Here is a 17,164-nt window from a genome sequence, read left to right as displayed (position 1 = left end):
GGCAGGACGTTTCAGGTCAGGGCACCCCGCTGCCCACCCCAGCGCGGCTCTGCTTCAGGCTGTGTGCACTCCCTGCAGCACACGAGGAGCCTGCTGCCACACGGCGGTTGCTGCTGGTACAGGACTCAAACAAACCCGGGCTTCCCAGCACCCTCTGTAGCAAACAAAACAGAGGAGTCCTCCTCCAGACTGCCTTAAGGCATGAGAAGAGTGCTAAAAATACGGAATTCATCAAAAAGAACGAAAGGCCCAAGGAAAGGAAGTGTGGCATCAAATTAATAGTGAAGCACAAAGTTCACGCAGCATAACTCTTCCCTCCGAAGAGGGATTTGCTCCCAAAGCTTAATGAACGAACAACCCACTGCTGACCTCCCTCCCAGAGGGGAGCCGATAACATCCAATTGCTCAGGGTTTTGCCATTTTCTCTTTGGGTTGCCAGACTTACCTCCCCGGAGGGACGACAGGTCGTAGGAGTCAAAGTCCGGCTGGGAGAGCATGTCTATAAACATGGTTGGAGTGCCATGCAAAAAGGAACATCTTAAGGAAGGGAAGAGAAAAGGCAAAGCTGAAGAGTTAGAGCCTGGTGCAGTAACGACTTAATGCCCTACTTCTCACTGTACTTGGTGCCACCGAGGCAGTGGCACAGAGGCAAGCGTGACACATGTGTTGCTCATCGCTACATGCATGCGTGTGCGCACACACAACTGCAGCACCTTTGTTTTACAAGCTACACGTGGGGAGCAACCTGGAAATGCAGCTACTTCAGCATCAGAACTAGATTTAGAGGAAGAAGGCAGGTGGCTAGATGTAAAAAACATATTGGCCATAACAGGCAGACTGAGAAGACGCTATGCCTCCCAGCCAAGTCCCAACCTTTACAGGGACCAGAAGGATCCCTTTATTCTTGGGAAAAGAGAAGTATAACAAACCCCTAAGCATAGCCGGACAAGACAGGACTCAGAGAAGTGACTTAGGCTCCTAAAGCGCCTTTGCAAGCATGCCCCAGACAACCCCCCTCTGCCATAGTGAGAAGAGGACGTGAGCAATGGCCTGCCAGCTGAGGCAGGTAAGAGAGCACCACCACGTGATGCTGAGTTCTTCTACAGCAAGAAGACACAAAAACTCTCACTTCTCTCTTGATACTGCCTCCAGTGCAGCCTTTCCCTCGAAACTTGGAGATGAGAAGATGGAGGAGGAACCATGCAGAGCCGTCACCATGCAGCCTCCTACAGACCCCAGACAATGATAAAGGGGTGCGGGGAGGCAAACGCGATAGTCCTGGGATCAAGCCAAACAAACACAATAGTGAGATGAGATCTTCCAGTCCACGGTTAGTACATCTCACAGCTGGAGCACCCAGATCTCAACAGAGTACTTTCCCTGTTTAATTTAAAACTTGCTGGAAATTTGACATTCACCTTTGTTCCTATTGGGTGGAAACACTACTGCTGGCAATTCTTGCATTTAGTGAAAACCAGCTTAGGAAATTATTCATGTCAAAATTTCATTCTGGAATTCTGCAATGTCATTTCCATGTTGGACTTTTTTCAGTCTGATTTTATTTCCACGTTATTTCATGACATGGCAGAAGAGAAGAGCAGCAGTGCTACAACAGGTATGAAATTTATACCATGCAGTACCCAACACATGCTATCAATATTATTTTGTTTTTAAAAAACACCAAAGGCTCTGAAGACTGATTGAAACAACCCAGGTTCTTTTCTGGATCAAAGCAGTTGTGTTATAATAAATTACTTTGGAACTTCAAAAGAAAATATTTGCCCTTAATGTTTTTTAAAAGGAATTAAAAATAGAAAACTTCAGCAACTAGGTCACACATATCCTGATAAGATTAACAAGACTGCATACATGACATGAAATGAAGTTATACAAAATAAATTTTAAAACCTCATTCAATAGAATTCAAAGCTAACCTTTAGAGTCCCATAACTGTCTGAAATGAATATTCACCAAAATGAAAAGTGATTCACAATCTTTTTCCCATAAAAAGTTCTTTTTTTTATTCAAATGAGTTCTTTTTTTTATTCAAAACATTTCAATTTCAGTAAAAATAAAAACATTATGAAGGAAGAACACAGAGAAACTTTTGGACTAGAGGCCCTTCCATCTGTAGGCTGTGGAAGTGTTGATGTGGAGAAATCTGCTACCTGCAAAAACCCAACCAACCAACCTTAGTCTGCTGCGAGTTCCTGTTTCTCTACATTCACACAGCTCCTCTTTAATGCACTCAGTATCCCTATATACCACTTGCAGCAAAACATCCTGCCTTTCCATTGAGCATCAGCTTTCTCCACATATTTGGTCTCACTGTGGCACCAGAGAGACTACCCCAGCCCCACATCCCCACTGAAAGACCCACCTGCTCCGAGATCCCCAGTCTCATGCCGATCAGATTGGCATTATTCACAATGTTTTTATGAGAGAGGGTGGCTCCTTTAGGGCTTCCTGTTGTTCCCTGGAAGACACAGACCATTCTGGGATTATGCCATCCTTTCAGAGGATGAGGTACATGGTTCTTTGGCACAATTTTCCAGGCAAAGATTCTGGTGCGATTTTGCACTTTATTCTCCATTCAGACCTGAGAGTCTTAGTCTTTTTCTTCTTTTCCCCTCCACGTAACACCCTCTCATCTTCATCAGCCATTGACAAAGGGCTGAGCGGAAAGAATGGAAAAAAGGAGAAATCCTAAAACACTTTCCCCATCCTACGCCAGAAGGCTGAAAGAGGATGGACCCAGGATTTGGTCTCGGAAGGCAGAAGGCAAAGGGAAAGGGAAGCGCTGCACTGCTGTCTTTCCCTGCACCCACCATGAGGAACCCAACCCCAAGGCTCAGAGCAGGCAGGAGCACCTACTGAAGTGAACTGGATGTTGATGGGCTCATCGCAGGACAGGGTCTGCTGCAGGGCTCTTAGCTGCTTGATATGGCTGCTGTCCCCAGCCTGCATCACCTCACTCATGTGGAAGGTGCCAGGCAACTTGGAGTCCACCATAATGACAATGGATAAGTCAGGTAGCCTGGCAGAAAGGAAAACACCACCAGCTAGGTGCAAGCAGAGAATTGCCTGGATAACTGTGCATTGGTCACGGCAAACCTCCAGGACAGCAAACCTGTTCTCCTCAGATGAGGCCCAACTACCTAAGCACAAGAAAAAGTAGATTATGACAGTTTACAGCAGGCACATACATCCAAAGATTCATCTTACCTCCGTTTCCAAATCTGGAATCCACGTTACAGGTGAAGAACTGTGTGTAGCACAGTGTGCTTATATCCAAAATGTTCAGCTGAGCTGAACATCCATGGAGGCCCCTTTAACTGAAGGGGATGATGGCTGAATCCCAGGCAGGGAAAGAACAGTGATGCCCAGATGTTATCAACCAGCAGCTGGGGGTTTCTCCGGGTGCTCAGCTGGCACTGTGCTGCAGCAGCAGAAGGGGCTGGATTTACCAGGAGCTCTAGGAACTGCATTAGCACTGCCTGATACAGTACCTGCAGTAGATCACGGGCTTGAGGAGAGGTTACCTACATCCTTCTTGGCCCTGTCAAAGGTCCACAAAGTGATTGCAAGCTTCCCTTATCAGGGAATAAAATCCTAAATACAGAGGTATCTGTGCGGGTCCCTCCTCCACTAGAATCAACCAGCCTGTGATACGCAGCTGAGGGGACACGAGGCAAGAGCCAGCCATGAGATCACTGAGAGATAACCAGATGCTCCTAACTCACCTTGTGCTCTTTATTCCCCCCGGACTGGATTTCTCTAGCTCAGGACATGCCTGCTTTAAGATATCATAGTATTTCTGTGTTTTAAATTGAGTGGGAAACACCAGGGCCTTACAGCCAACCTGTGAAGAGAGACAGAAATTCATCAGAGGTCACACTGGGCTGCTGCTCAGGACAGCCTCCGGCCTTGGCAGTCATGTCACTGCTGGCACAGCAACGCGTGCAGCCCGCGACCCCACGCACCGAGGGTTAGCCATTAACGCTCCATGGGAATTTTCTCCATGACCTGTTTCTGTGCACACGTGATAAAAAGCTTAGTCTGGAGAGGGGTCATTGTAACACCTATCTTGCAGGAGCCACAGTGCACAGCAATTCAAAGATCCCTGACACTTACACAAAGGCCAGTTTAAAAAAAAAAAAAGAAAAGAAAAAAAAGAAAAGGTTTCTAATTTCAGTTAATCTGAAATGAGAATGTTTGAGGAACCTCAGCAAAATAGGAAACCTAAAGACTGCCTCTCACAACAAACCAAGCCTTTCTTAGTATAATTGCCTAAGCTTTTTCCACCTGTTTTAAAAGCATTAGCAATTCCAAAAAGTAAAACATTTTTCATTCAACTTTTCATTTACATAACACCGAAATGAAGCATGTTAATTTTTCCAAGGATTTCTTTATACTTTTCAGCAGAGCTGATATGCTGAATTTGATCCAGATTTGCAAATTGCTTTCATCTTCTAAAAGTGCATTCTTGTCATATAAACTATTTACAGAAATGAATTACTTGTCTGTTTTCTTTATTTTCCCAAGGTTCATGAAATAAGGAGACCAAGGCTACAACAATAAATTATTTTTAAGTACCCTCTGGGGTTTGTCAGAAGGGAAGACAAACATTTGCTCTGTTTTCTGGAACAGTCTGCCAGGAACCCAGGGGACCATGTCTGTTCTGGGATATTTGGGGCTTTGTAACTTCTCACTGTTAGTCATCTCAAACTACAGTTCTCATTTAACCAGCTTTGCAGAACAGATGCTGTGTGAGGAGAGGAGTTTGCAAGGCAGATGCTGCATGAGAAAAGGTTCCCTAGCCAGGCATTTTCTACATTGTGTCAGCCGGATTGGCAGTAGACCCTTCTTCAAAGGACCCGTAATACAAAAGCCATGATCAGTTTGCTTTTACAAAGCCCTGGAAATACAACAGCAGAAATGGAGGAAGAATGAATATTCAGTATTTATTGCTGGATATAGTGGAAGGAGGGAAGCTGCTGTGGCAGAAAAGGGACTGGACAGGTTCCAACAGGCAAAGCCCAAAAGTCTGCAGGGTTTTGGTTGTGCAATAAGCAAATATGATCACCTGAGGAAAAGCATTAGGGAGGGATGAGAAAAAAACAGAGATCCCAATGCCAAAGATACTAGGGAATTCAAGAACACTAGAGAACCAGGGAGGGTAAGCTATGTGTAATCCCCAAAGAAACCAAAGCACATTCTTCTCTTAGCTCATACCCCATCAATAAGCAGCAGCTTTGGTGGGGTCACTCTACATCTACATTAGAGCAGAAAATCAGAGCAAAATCTGACATAAAAATGTGGAAATGAAAACAAAAACCAAGTCCCACTGGAAGAAAAGCAAACTATTGCTGTCTCAAGAATGATGTACAGAATGAGAGTCATGAATAGAGACAGGAAAGACTTGTATTCCAAATACAAAGAGGAAGGGCAATGCCGTTACGAAAACCGTCCATTGTTGGCTATCCTAGACAGAGGCAGACCTTACCACCTTCACTTTGACTCTGTGACATCTGAGCCTACATTTCCACCTCGTATGAGAAGCAGAGACACACCATGACAAAAAGAGAAAGTGGTTCACCACAGCATGTCCAGTTTTAATGCATGAAAACAGGAGGGACAATGGTGAGACTGCAATATGAGGATTAAAAGAAGGATGAAATGGGAGTTCAAACTGCAGCCCAACAACCAAATTCCAGAGGTCCTGATGCAAGAGAAAAATCTCTCTTAGTTGCTAGAAACTCTCCACTTCTGTCTAGCTAAAGCACAAATAAGGATGGTGCTGAAGGACCCAGATGTGGTTCCAGCTTTTTAATACTGACTTTTGATTTAAAGCTGAACAAACCAGACAAGTGCACATTAGCCTCTTAATGACTAAAATCAATCCTGAGGTTAAGTGTTTAATAGCCTGAATTCCTCATTACTGGAGCTAAAAATTCTGTAACAGTTCAAATTGATTGGTGCTCTGCACATTGCCACCGAACCCTGAAACCCAGGGAAGTATACGAGAGTAACCAAGGCAGTAACACTTGGACAGCAGTAAGATGTCAAATGGTGGCAAAAATCTAGGACTCACACCAGGCCAACAAAACCTAGGATGTATCTGGGGAGGAGAAATCTAGCTGCCAGTAGGCTGGTACTTTCTGAGCCTTCCTCCTTCCCACTTTCAAGAGTAAAATCGCAGATTGTGATTTTTGTCCAGACTTCAGGGAAGGCAGGATGGCACCGCCTCGTTCTCCCGGGATCAGCAAGCAGCTGCTTGTGTTCTCACTCCAGAACAGACTGAGCATGGCCAGAGTCAGGTTATGAGAGTGGACAAGTTAGAACTGATCTAAAACAGATGTTGTCCCAAGAGATTGAAGTCATACTGTGTTACTACATAGTCTCTACATAGTCTCTGTCTTGGGTAGAAAGGTCCCTGTGCTAGATATTTAGCTCGTGTGGTTTTCCCCTTTCCCTAGTAAATGATTACTAGTAGGTGTGATTATTATTACTGGCATAATATCGGCAGTAAATGATTTTTGGCAGAGAGAGAGAGAGGAATATGAAGGATGGAAAAGCCTCTCTGTCAAACGGTAGAGTGGCAGGCACTGGAAACAGCAACCAAAGTGACCACTGAACTGTAGTTTCACACACTTGGTCACTGTGTGGTGGTGTTCCCTTTACATGGCCACCACCCGTCCTTGCTCTCCAGCCATCTCTCCCCACCTCTCTGTGATGCACCCAAGTGTTTAAGTAGAAGATCATCTCTCTGCATCATGCCCCAACTATCCTCTGCCTTTAGCAGACCGCTGCTTTTAAGGGTTCTCATAACGCATCAAGTAGCATAAGCAGAGTGCCATACAAACCTTCCTGATCACAAACTCCAGCTCATGGGTCCGATACGCTGGATTCACAGATACCTAAATAGAGAGAAACATGAGGGTTAATCAGAGCTGATGCTGCCTTGAAAACTCTCTCTCCTAACACATGTTCCAGGAGAAAAGTTCTCCCAGGGACAAGCTGCATTCAAAACCTCTCTTGCTGTCTGACATGTAGAACTAAGAGGTCACCATGACAAGAAATGTCAACTAAATCCCATTTTTGCACAAGACTGCAAAAAAATGAAGCAAAAAAGGGTAGAGATTTGTGTGAGACAGAGAGCCACAGAGAGATGGGAACAGAAACCAGGCCTCCTTTTTCCCAGGCAGACATTCGATCCATGAAACTGAAGACATTCAACACTCAGGGCAAGCTAGGTTTCCTAATGGACAACAAGCAAAATACCAGCTTCCTCCAGTACAACTCTCAGCAGAAGCAGTTTTGGCCACAGGAACTGAGTTACACTATCAGGTTTATATTGAGCCACGCTCATCCACTCTATCACTGTCTCTTACCAGACACTGGGATGAAAAATAATGAAGAAAATATCCTAGAAGGTACAGCACAGTCCTTCCCACAGGGCACTGTCTAAACAAGATACATTTCAGAGGACTTCCAGGCGATATTATCACAGGAAAAATGGCTTTTTGGAATATGCAGCTTGGAACAAATTATTAAATGAGCATTTTGCACCATGAAGCAATTGAGATCATATTAAGGAGGGAGCTAAATAACTGACAACAACTGTTTAGGACAGCAGCATGTCACATAAAAATGGCCCTAGCCTGTAGGCTAGGATGTTTCCATGTATCATCATTGGCTGAAAGACATTTCACAGCAATCCATTTCTTGCTGCTCCTTCGTCTCAGCTCTGTAGTCTGCTTTCCTAGGTACTGCAGGATAAAGACTCAGAGGGCTACACAGGTCTTGTTTAAATACTGACTTTAGTAACACGGAAAGAGCCAAACAAATTTTATTCTCCAAGACCTCCATTTATATCTTTGTTTACATCTCCTTTCCCAACCCGCAGCTAAAGACCCAGACACTCAGACACAGCAAACTCCTTACCAGGATGATTCCTGCCTGAGCAGTTGCAAACTGCATGAGGACCCACTCGTATTTATTGGGACCCCACATTCCTAACCGGTCTCCTTTCTTCAGGCCAAGAGCCAGAAGTCCAGCTGCTGCTTGGTCTACCTGTAAAATACAAGACAAGTGCCTGGGGCTGGGTAGGAAGATCACAAGCAGTCTACAACAGGGGATATACATTTCCAGCAATACTTTCCTTCATTTTCTGAAGAACAGTGCTTCTGAGTGACAGAGAACAGACCAGCCCCTATTCAGCAAGCTGACTGAAAGCATAAAAGTAGCAAACTTGGAACAATAAAGAAAAAAAGGGAGGAATCCACTATAGGCAAATACCTACAAGTATTTGCAAATCCTTGTCCAGTCAAAGGCTATTTAATGTCTAGCTTTTCATTAGACTCAAAATAGGACGAAGCCTTATTTGTGTGCTGGGCCCATGTACGCAGATGGGTCTGCCTCCATTCTGCAAATACTGTTTACCTCTAAAACAACTCAGATGAAGGGAATAGTATCAAGAGATTTTTGACCAGTCTGGATTTGGGTTCCTATCCCCATGGATTTGAGTTCAGCCACTACATTAATATCACTAATTTATTTTGCAAGATGGCAAGTATGTTTCAGGTGTGCGTGCATGTGTATGAACAATCCAAGGTATTCAGGATAGTTCTTATATTTTCTCTTGATGTTTTCCAATGAATTCATGAAATTATCATTATGAAATCTACCTTGTAGGAGATACGAATTCAAGGAATAACTATTCTCTAGCTTAGTTTTGAGTTATAGTTTACTTTTTTAAATTACTGTGAAATTCTTTGCTAATTTTAATCTATCTGCATAGATTTAAACAAAAGGCTAGTAAATCTAAAAAAACAAAAACAAAAAACACAAACCAATTCTTCCTATTCAAGATCATATTATGTATTTAATAGAAACTTTCCATCTGGTTATCTTTGAAATATTGTCCCTCCATTGAGAATACATATAAACATGTATTTGTATGTACACAAACACATACAGACGTATGCAAAGATACACCCACACATGTTTGTATACACTCTATTGAGATCAAATCCTTGACTTGGCTTACAGTTTCACTCGCACTAGAACTAGAAACCCTTACATGCTCAGGTCCTCTCAAAGTCAGAGTCTAACTAATATAAGAGCTAGAGCTGACCCCCAGCTGAAAAAACATCATGACTCTGCTCATATAAAATCATAACCACTATCTGATTTATTAAGTATGAGAGTTCAACCTGTGATATAGAGCAAAGCACTTTGTGTACACTCCGTCTTCTCCCTCTGACCTCATGACTCATAAGACAAGCACAGCACACCCTCATCAGATGTTCACTCGAGGTGCTCAGAGCCAGGATGAGGATCCACATAGGACAAGCCTAACTGCTTGCCCAGCTGACTGATGAAGTCACTTTGGACTTCTTGGTTATGCCTGCTACTGCTGCGACCTATCGGTGTGCATTGTCTGACAAATAAACTTGGCACTCACCTCCTCTTTGAGCTGAGCAAACGTTTTCCGAACCCCATCCCGGCTGAACACCAAGGCATCGCGGTCGGGAAAACGCTGGACTGTCTCGTCCAGGCACTGGCCCACAGTTTTGGTGAGAAGCGGAATGTCTAAGGTGCCTTGGACATAGCTGTTGGTCACTCTATGGATCGTGGAGGATTTCCTTGTGTGCAGAGCACTGTAAAAGAAAAGAATAAGCTGTGAGACAGATGCCAGAAGGGTTCTCTCTGCCGTCCCAAACCCACTCCTCAGGTGACAATCCCACTTTATTTTGACTCCTTATTTAGGATGTCATCCTATCTTACCTCACTGACTTTGCTGCACTGTAATGTAAGATCCAAATGCCAATCCCAAGCCACGAGTTCAGATCAGGAGTCTGGTTACAAGACGGTATATTTTTAATATAACCCTCCAATACAATCCTCCCAGCCTGGAGGGATTATCAATCTGCCAATAGTAGCAGGAATAATGCAGGTGATTTAAAATTCTCGACAATTCATCCCTGGGTCATCCTTGTAGCCGCTCCTTATGCTGTTCTAGTCCGAAATCCTCTATCTTGAGCTCTAACCAGAATTAAGACTCCCCTGTAAAATGGCAAGCTGAATGGGCCGAACAAGTGGAAGGGGTTTTCCTCCAGAATCACAGGGCTCTCTCCCAGGAGGCGTAGGCAGGGCAGCCCCCCTGGAGTCAGCGGAGCTCTTGCTGTGCATCGGCGCAACGAGTGTTTCAGCAGTCAGATATTACAACCAGAAACCAACACAAATGGACAGCCTACACTTCAAACAGTGCTGAGTCACCCGACCTGGCACTCCCCACCAGCAGCCCTTAGCATGCCTTATCACCACCTCCCTCTTGGCACGCCCTGAAGAAAGGGACCATTCCCAGGGGAAGAGCAGTCGCTGAGATCTGCCACACTCACTCCGGAGCTGAAGTCCTCCTGCAAACTGTATCCAGAGAAACATGACTACTGTGGAGCATGACCACTCTTCCTAAGGGACACCACGTTAGACTGAGGAAGACGGCTCAATGCATCCTACCTGGGACAGGACCTACCCTCCACGGCTCACAGACATCAGAGCTGGTATCGTCTTATCTAGATTTTGAGAGAATAGACGCTACCTGAAAGAACCAAGGAGGCACACAGGACAGACGTGTGTGCTCCTGTTTACCTCTGCATGTCAGGGACACTTTACTACAAATGCCGCTCTGCCAAGAAGCCTGATGACAAACCAAGACAACATCAGTGAGCTTCAGCAGGACTCCAGTACACTAGTGGGAACCACAGGCAGCCATCTCAGTAGGTCAAGATCAGAAAGACCCCCAGAAGCACTTTGAAAGCACCTACTATGGCCCAGAGGGTTCTGGGGCACACAGATTCCCTCAATAACCCCAAAGCAGCCCCAGCACTTGACCCACTTGGACATGTCCACATTACCCAGTAGCACAGGTAGAACCAGAGGGTGCCAAGCCTGCACCACTTCCCTCAAAATCCAAGCTCTGCTCACTGATGGTAAAGGAGTCCACACCAGCCCCAAGGGACCAGGCAAGACCTAATGTTCCCTGTGCCACGGTCACTCACCTGATATGAAAAATACCTCAAACATTTATGGCTATTTGGACAGACCATGGACTTTGCAGTCTGTGAGACTGTAATTGTTCCTGATCTTTCTGCAACGCTAGAAGGTGCAAATAGCTTGGAAGGTACACAAGAAAAACAGTTTTTAGGGAAATTCCCCAGATTGGCTTCTCTGTACTGGAAAGATTAGATGACTGGGACACAGAAAAAGTTAAAATAAAGCCAGAGTTCTGACACTTTATCTGCCTCTAAATAGGGCTGCTGGGAATAAGAGGTTCTAATCTTGCAGAGTAAAAACTGTTAAGAACAGAGTTCAAAGAAGTTGAGCTGCAATTGAGATGCATTTGCAAACTGTGTATACAACACTAAGCATGCAGTACATGCTTTACTATCTCTGTAAGTTGGACCGCAAAGAGTTTATAGCACTGCAGACAGCAACAGTAAAACGAGGAGCTATCAGAGAGATGAGGGAGAGAAGTGCAGAGCCAATAAAGCAGGCTTGCAAGGGGGAGGAGGAGGCTACACCTACTGCATGCATTGAGACACAATGGAAGAAGGAGAGCAGCAGAGACATTTCAGGAGGGTGAAAAACCTAGGCAGAAATAGCACCACAAGAGTACTTGAAAGGAGCTCAAAGAAATCATATTTGAGGCCAAACTTGAGAGGAAGCATATGGTTAAGAGGTAGCAGGGATAGGATGTGGGCAGAGCAGTGGGGAAGACCATTTTAAAATCATTAAAGCTTTCACTGAAGTCTGATCACCAGATATCTCGCTCAGTGGAAGAGCTGTAGCCTCCCTTCAAATCACAGCTCTCAACGGTCCTAGCGCTGCAGTTCTCCCCAGTTTCTCTTCACTTGTGCCTCCCCTGATCCCTTTTCTGCTCAAGCAGCCAGCCAGCACTCCTAGACTGCAGGCCCTGCTTTCTCCCCACTTTCTTCCATGTCCTCAGCCTCTCCGTTCTTGACTTAAGAAACGACCAGGAAGGGGAGGGATAAGCATCACTTCTGAGGTGTGTCAGCTCAGAAGACGACTTGTTGTGTGCAGATCCATTGTATAACAGAAGGGGATCCATGGTCCCAGGGAGAAAAAACAGACCAGCCTGAACTCATTTTTTCCCCCATTCATTATGGGATTAATATTCTGCAAAATCTGTGTGACATGTACCACAAAAGATTTGTTCTCCTGCCAGTAAGAAACAAAAACTAGCATCAAGTTGCTTCCTGCTCTAAAGGGCCAAGTTCTGCCCTGTGATAAACATAAAATAAGCTTTTACATGCTGAGAGGGAGTTTTACTCAAAGAACTGAGCAGATAACCTGACCTTCTTTCCCCACTCCTTTTCAGCAGATGGTGGAGGGCTGTGCAACTCCCACTCAGTCTATTCATGCAGTCACTTATTATAACAGTCTTGTAGGGTAATTTATACTGAGGCTGGAACTATTGCCAGAGGAGGAGAGATGAAAAAATCAGAGAGGTGTTAAACAGAATTATCTTTTATTGTTGGAAAGTTTCTGGGCAGGGCACATAAATAAACTAGGAGATGAAACAATGCTCTGCAGAAGAGAGGTCTTTTATAAAGGTTGAAAAAGCTCTCCCTAACCCGAGGGAGGGAAGAATGCCCCTGGGAAAGCAACAAAACCCCCTGCAGTCTTGCACTGCCATGGCCCTACACTATTTGAAATTGTGACCAGACAAGCTGCTGTCAGAAGGCTGTAGGGCAGCTCTGGGGAAGCAGTTCCAGTCACTCACATTGGCACTCAGCGCCAAAGCAGGTGAAGAAACTGGCAATGCCACCAGCTTTGCAAAGATCTCAGCAGAAAGTGGCACATCCTCACCCCTCCAAAGCAAAGGCCAAGTGACCACCAGTTTCAGTGGAAGCAGAATCTGTCCCTAAATACTGCATATTTCTCCCCATCAACCAACTCAGGAAGAGAAAAAAAAGTCTCTGCTTCCTCCTACGCCGAGTTCACCACAGGGCTTGAGAAGGGAAGGAAAGTCTGGAGCAGTCAGAGAGCAGCTGCTGACCTCGTTGCACAAGAGCACTTTCCCCGAGTGCCGCTCTCTGAGGTCACCGAGAGCTGAGCAGCCCCAGTGCTCTGCTGCACCAAGAGCAAGGAAACAGAAGCATGTCCTGCTTCATGTCCTGCACAGCTCTTCTGGGGACTCAGGCCCAAGGGAACTGCTGCTAATGGGTAAAAAATTTGGTCTGGCACATTTCCCCACCACGTGGCTGCCAAAAACCAATAGGAGACTGGAGAGAGGAGGAAAAATTGTGAGAAAATTCAGTCAAAATCCAGGCCCTCCAGCTAAACCAGACTGCTGCTCTCTGCCCTGCAGTCAACCTTCTTCAGTGCGAGGGACTTGCACAACCCACTACCACTGCCAATGAAAGGGGTGATATTTGACACAGTCACGACTTGGCAAAGTACCTACACTGTTCACGCTCTCTAGTCTTACCCTCTCAATGTTTTCCAGGCCTGAAGAGCCAAAGGGTTTCCACTCATCTCGGAGGAGCCAGAATTTCAAAGTAAATGCACGGGGACTTTTTCTTTGACAACACAAAAGTTCCTCACGTGGTCCCAGAAAAGTCTCTCATGCAGGAAAGTGCAAGGGCCTGATCCTCACTCAGCACATGCAAATCCAGAGCCAATGACAGTTCCTCTCCTGTCTTCATGGCAATGGCTCCCTCCCTATCCCCAAACGTGGGCATGAGAGAACATGAAAGAACAGTGAAAGATTTCTGTAAGAAGCCCTGTGATGCTGCTCCAACACCTCTGTGAAAGGACTGATGGCTACCCCCCTTGCACAAAAACATGCATAGCTTACTATCAAAAGTCCCAAGCATTCACACCTCTAAATGAGGACATCATCACCTTCGAACTTAGGGCCTAAGACATCTCATGTGCTAACTCTTCTCAAAGCGCTTGCTCACATGGCTTCTTCAAATACATTAAAGAAGCAGAATTCACAGCTGTCAAACTAGATTTCCCTGAATTCTAGTCTTGTGCTTGCAGGCGGTTCAGCCCTTCCGTATCACATCTCCTAGCCATGGTAAAAATGTAAGTTGTAGGATAAAACAAAACAGTGTGTTGGAAGCACTTTGAGAGTCTAGCACGGAAGGAACTAAGCAGACACATAATGCATGCGTTATGAGTAATAGCATGCTGAAAATAACATATGGTCTGTCTCCCTCTTGCCTCTAGCCAACAGCAAGTATACCTAATCTGAAAGAATGTTTCAAGAGACCTCTGCAAAGAAAGGGTCCATAATATTTGGAAATAATTTGTTTGGTCATCTTTGTTAAAGCATCAGTTTTGCTGGAGATGGAACAAAACTGGTGACCCTCTGGTCTGATCTTATGGCAGCTCTTATTTTCCTGCTTCAGCTAGAGGAGAGCAAATAGAACTACACTTTTGCTTGGGTATCAGTGTAGACTATTGAATGTAATTCTCCCTGAGAGCGTTTACTTTCTCTTAGCAACACATTCCAGCAGCAAAACAGTCTGCAGTGCCTGCAAACAAGCCAACCCCATCACTGGCCTCTCCTGCAAAACTTTGACACCTTAGAGTTTAGCAGCGTAACTGAACGGAGAAAAACCAGAGACCTGGGGAAAAAAAGCAATCTTCTCCTTATCTCTGGTGAAAGGAAGGCGGCTGAATCCTCAAGGGCCCAGAAATCACTCCTGCCCAATGGTGACAAGCAGAAGTCACCAGACTTGAACAAGCACTCTTGCCCAATCCTAGGAGCCATGTGTATTTCTCTCTGAATAGCTTCAGCTACCATTTCATACTTGTTGATTTAAGATAGCTAGCTTTATTTTCCACCTTTAATTTTTCACCTGTCTCTATAGAAATTAGCACAAGGGAAGGGAGAAGAGCACAGGGCAGTGCCCCAGGCTGCTCGGGAAGGAAGGCACCAGTGTAACCCTCTGTCCCCCGACCGTAAGCACACAAGAAGCCTCCTGCTTTGCAGCTATGAAGGGCATTGACCTGACCTGTGCCATCCCCTCTTCACATGTGTAAAAGGCCCTGCCCACCCATGGCTTGGGAACAAGCCTGACCGCAAAGTTCCTATCAGAGATGCTCACTCGCTCCTCAGCCAGGTCCCTTGGTTCAGGGAAGTCTACCAGGACCTTATCTCCCTAAAGCAACAGGCTTTGGGTTTTCCATACAACACAACTGCAGTAAAAGGCTGGCAGAAATTAACCCTGCTCAGCTCTCTCTCTACCTTTTCTTTACTCTTTAAAGCAACCCTTTGTAGTAAAGCGTTAACCAGATTTTAATTACAAATTTCTTTTGCTTTGGTTCGAGGAACAGTTGACTTCCCAGAGCTTTAACAGAGCTTCAGATGCTGGATTCCCCTGGCTTTTTGTTTTTATTTTCCACTGTGCCCCTTTCCCTTCTGCACTCCTCCTGCCAAAAGGATAAGCTGCTTGCTGCTAAGAGCAGAATTTAAGAAACTTTTTTGTTATTAGAAAGAGCAAGAGTTTAGCATGCCCCTCCCCCCCATTTGATTTTTTTAATGCAAAGGCTTTGTGTTCCTGCTCCTCAGTTTCTTACAGTTCTGGGCTGGAGTCCAAACAATACTGAACTTAAGGTCTTGCTTCTTGATACAGTTTCACAAGAACAGATTTTCGGGCCTGCAATCTTGGCTCCACATGGGCACCAACCATCTCACTCCTCATTTCAACCCCTGCTGAAAATAAGCACCTAGATGCTGCATATGAAAAACAGGATTTGCTCCTTGCAGTTTTTGCAGTTACTCCCTGGAAACCATACCTCCCTGGATGGAGCAATCTTGGTGCACTAGCTTATCCTCCAAAGCCTCTCCCGTCCCAGCCCAGGCGTTTTTCTGTTACTGTCCCTTCCCACCAGCTTCTCCCAAGAGGCCAGGTTGAACGAAGGCAAGGCAAAGAGCTGGCTGGATCCCCTAGAGCTCTGCGGCTCCTCAGCAGCCGGGACCTGCCCCCGCCCCGGTGCCCCGCGTCACCCCCCACCAGCTGCACCAGGGAGCCTCTGCACGGCTGCAGCCAGGACAGTTACGGTGCCAGGGGAAGCCCACGAGTCACAGTGGCAAAGGGAGATGGAAAAGCCATTCAGTCCGTTCCACGGGACCGCAGTCCGGCTGAAGCTGTCGCACAAGGGAAGTTCAGCCTGGGGCACATGTTCACGTCCCCTCTGTGTGCTACACAGGAATTGTCCCTGACCCTGGTGCCTGCCCCGCCAGGCCTGGGGGGATCAGACCAAGGGATGCAGCCGGTCTCCTGCCACTTTGCAGGGATTTCATGGGAGCCAAAGGGCAGCAGCACATGCAAAGAGCAAACCTCTAACACCCATGAGCTGGTTTTGACCTGTTTGCAGGTGGCACCCACCTGGCTGGGCACCCACATTGCTCTGAACCTGCCCTATAGACCCACACACCCTATAGCTCCCCATCCCCAGTCACCCACAGCCCTCTATCTCCCGTCCCCACAGCCCTGTCCCATCACACACAGTCTCTGCTCCCCAGTCACCCATCCCCTGTCCCCAGAGCCCCCCATCCCTGTTCCCACAGCCTCCGTCTCCTATAGCCCCCCATCCCACTACACACAGCCTCCACTCCCTATAGCCCCCCATCCCTGCTCCCACAGCCTCCATCTCCTATAGCCCCCCATCCCACTACACACAGCCTCCACTCCCTATAGCCCCCCATCCCTGTTCCCACAGCCTCCATCTCCTATAGCCCCCCATCCCACTACACACAGCCTCCACTCCCTATAGCCCCCCATCCCTGTTCCCACAGCCTCCATCTCCTATAGCCCCCCATCCCACTACACACAGTCTCCACTCCCTATAGCCCCCCATCCCTGCTCCCACAGCCTCTGCTCCCCAGAGCTCCACAACCCCTATAGCTCCGTGTCCCACCACGTGCAGCCTCCACTCCATACAGTCTCCCATCCCCGTCCCCACAGGCTCTGTCGCCCATAGCCCCCCACCCCCTAGAGCTCCCTGTCCCATCACCACAGACCCCCACCCATCGCAGACAGCCTCCACTCCCTACTGCCCCCCAGCCCCAGCCCCAGCCCCAGCCCCAGCGCCCACATCCCCCAGCCCCCCCGCCCTA

The 17,164-nt window shown here is 46.5% G+C and overlaps 1 protein-coding gene across 1 annotated transcript in view; it reads right to left on the bottom strand.

Annotated features, from left to right (window-relative positions):
* Window positions 1-17,164, bottom strand: part of ACSF2 (acyl-CoA synthetase family member 2) — a 40,800-nt gene that overhangs the window by 23,503 nt on the left and 133 nt on the right. Inside the window, exons 2-9 of the mRNA XM_026099036.2 lie at window positions 9,470-9,665; window positions 7,948-8,076; window positions 6,867-6,920; window positions 3,744-3,862; window positions 2,875-3,037; window positions 2,381-2,476; window positions 1,130-1,278; window positions 446-537 (exon numbers count right to left, since the gene is read on the bottom strand). Of these exons, the coding sequence (XP_025954821.2) occupies window positions 446-537; window positions 1,130-1,278; window positions 2,381-2,476; window positions 2,875-3,037; window positions 3,744-3,862; window positions 6,867-6,920; window positions 7,948-8,076; window positions 9,470-9,665 (998 nt within the window). The remainder of the gene's footprint in view (window positions 1-445; window positions 538-1,129; window positions 1,279-2,380; window positions 2,477-2,874; window positions 3,038-3,743; window positions 3,863-6,866; window positions 6,921-7,947; window positions 8,077-9,469; window positions 9,666-17,164) is intronic.

This window comes from Dromaius novaehollandiae, chromosome 18 (assembly GCF_036370855.1).
Source record: "Dromaius novaehollandiae isolate bDroNov1 chromosome 18, bDroNov1.hap1, whole genome shotgun sequence".
Classification (NCBI taxonomy): Eukaryota; Metazoa; Chordata; class Aves; order Casuariiformes; family Dromaiidae; genus Dromaius; species Dromaius novaehollandiae.
Note: the sequence above shows the minus strand (reverse complement) of the source record. Positions and strands in the feature narration are given on the sequence as shown.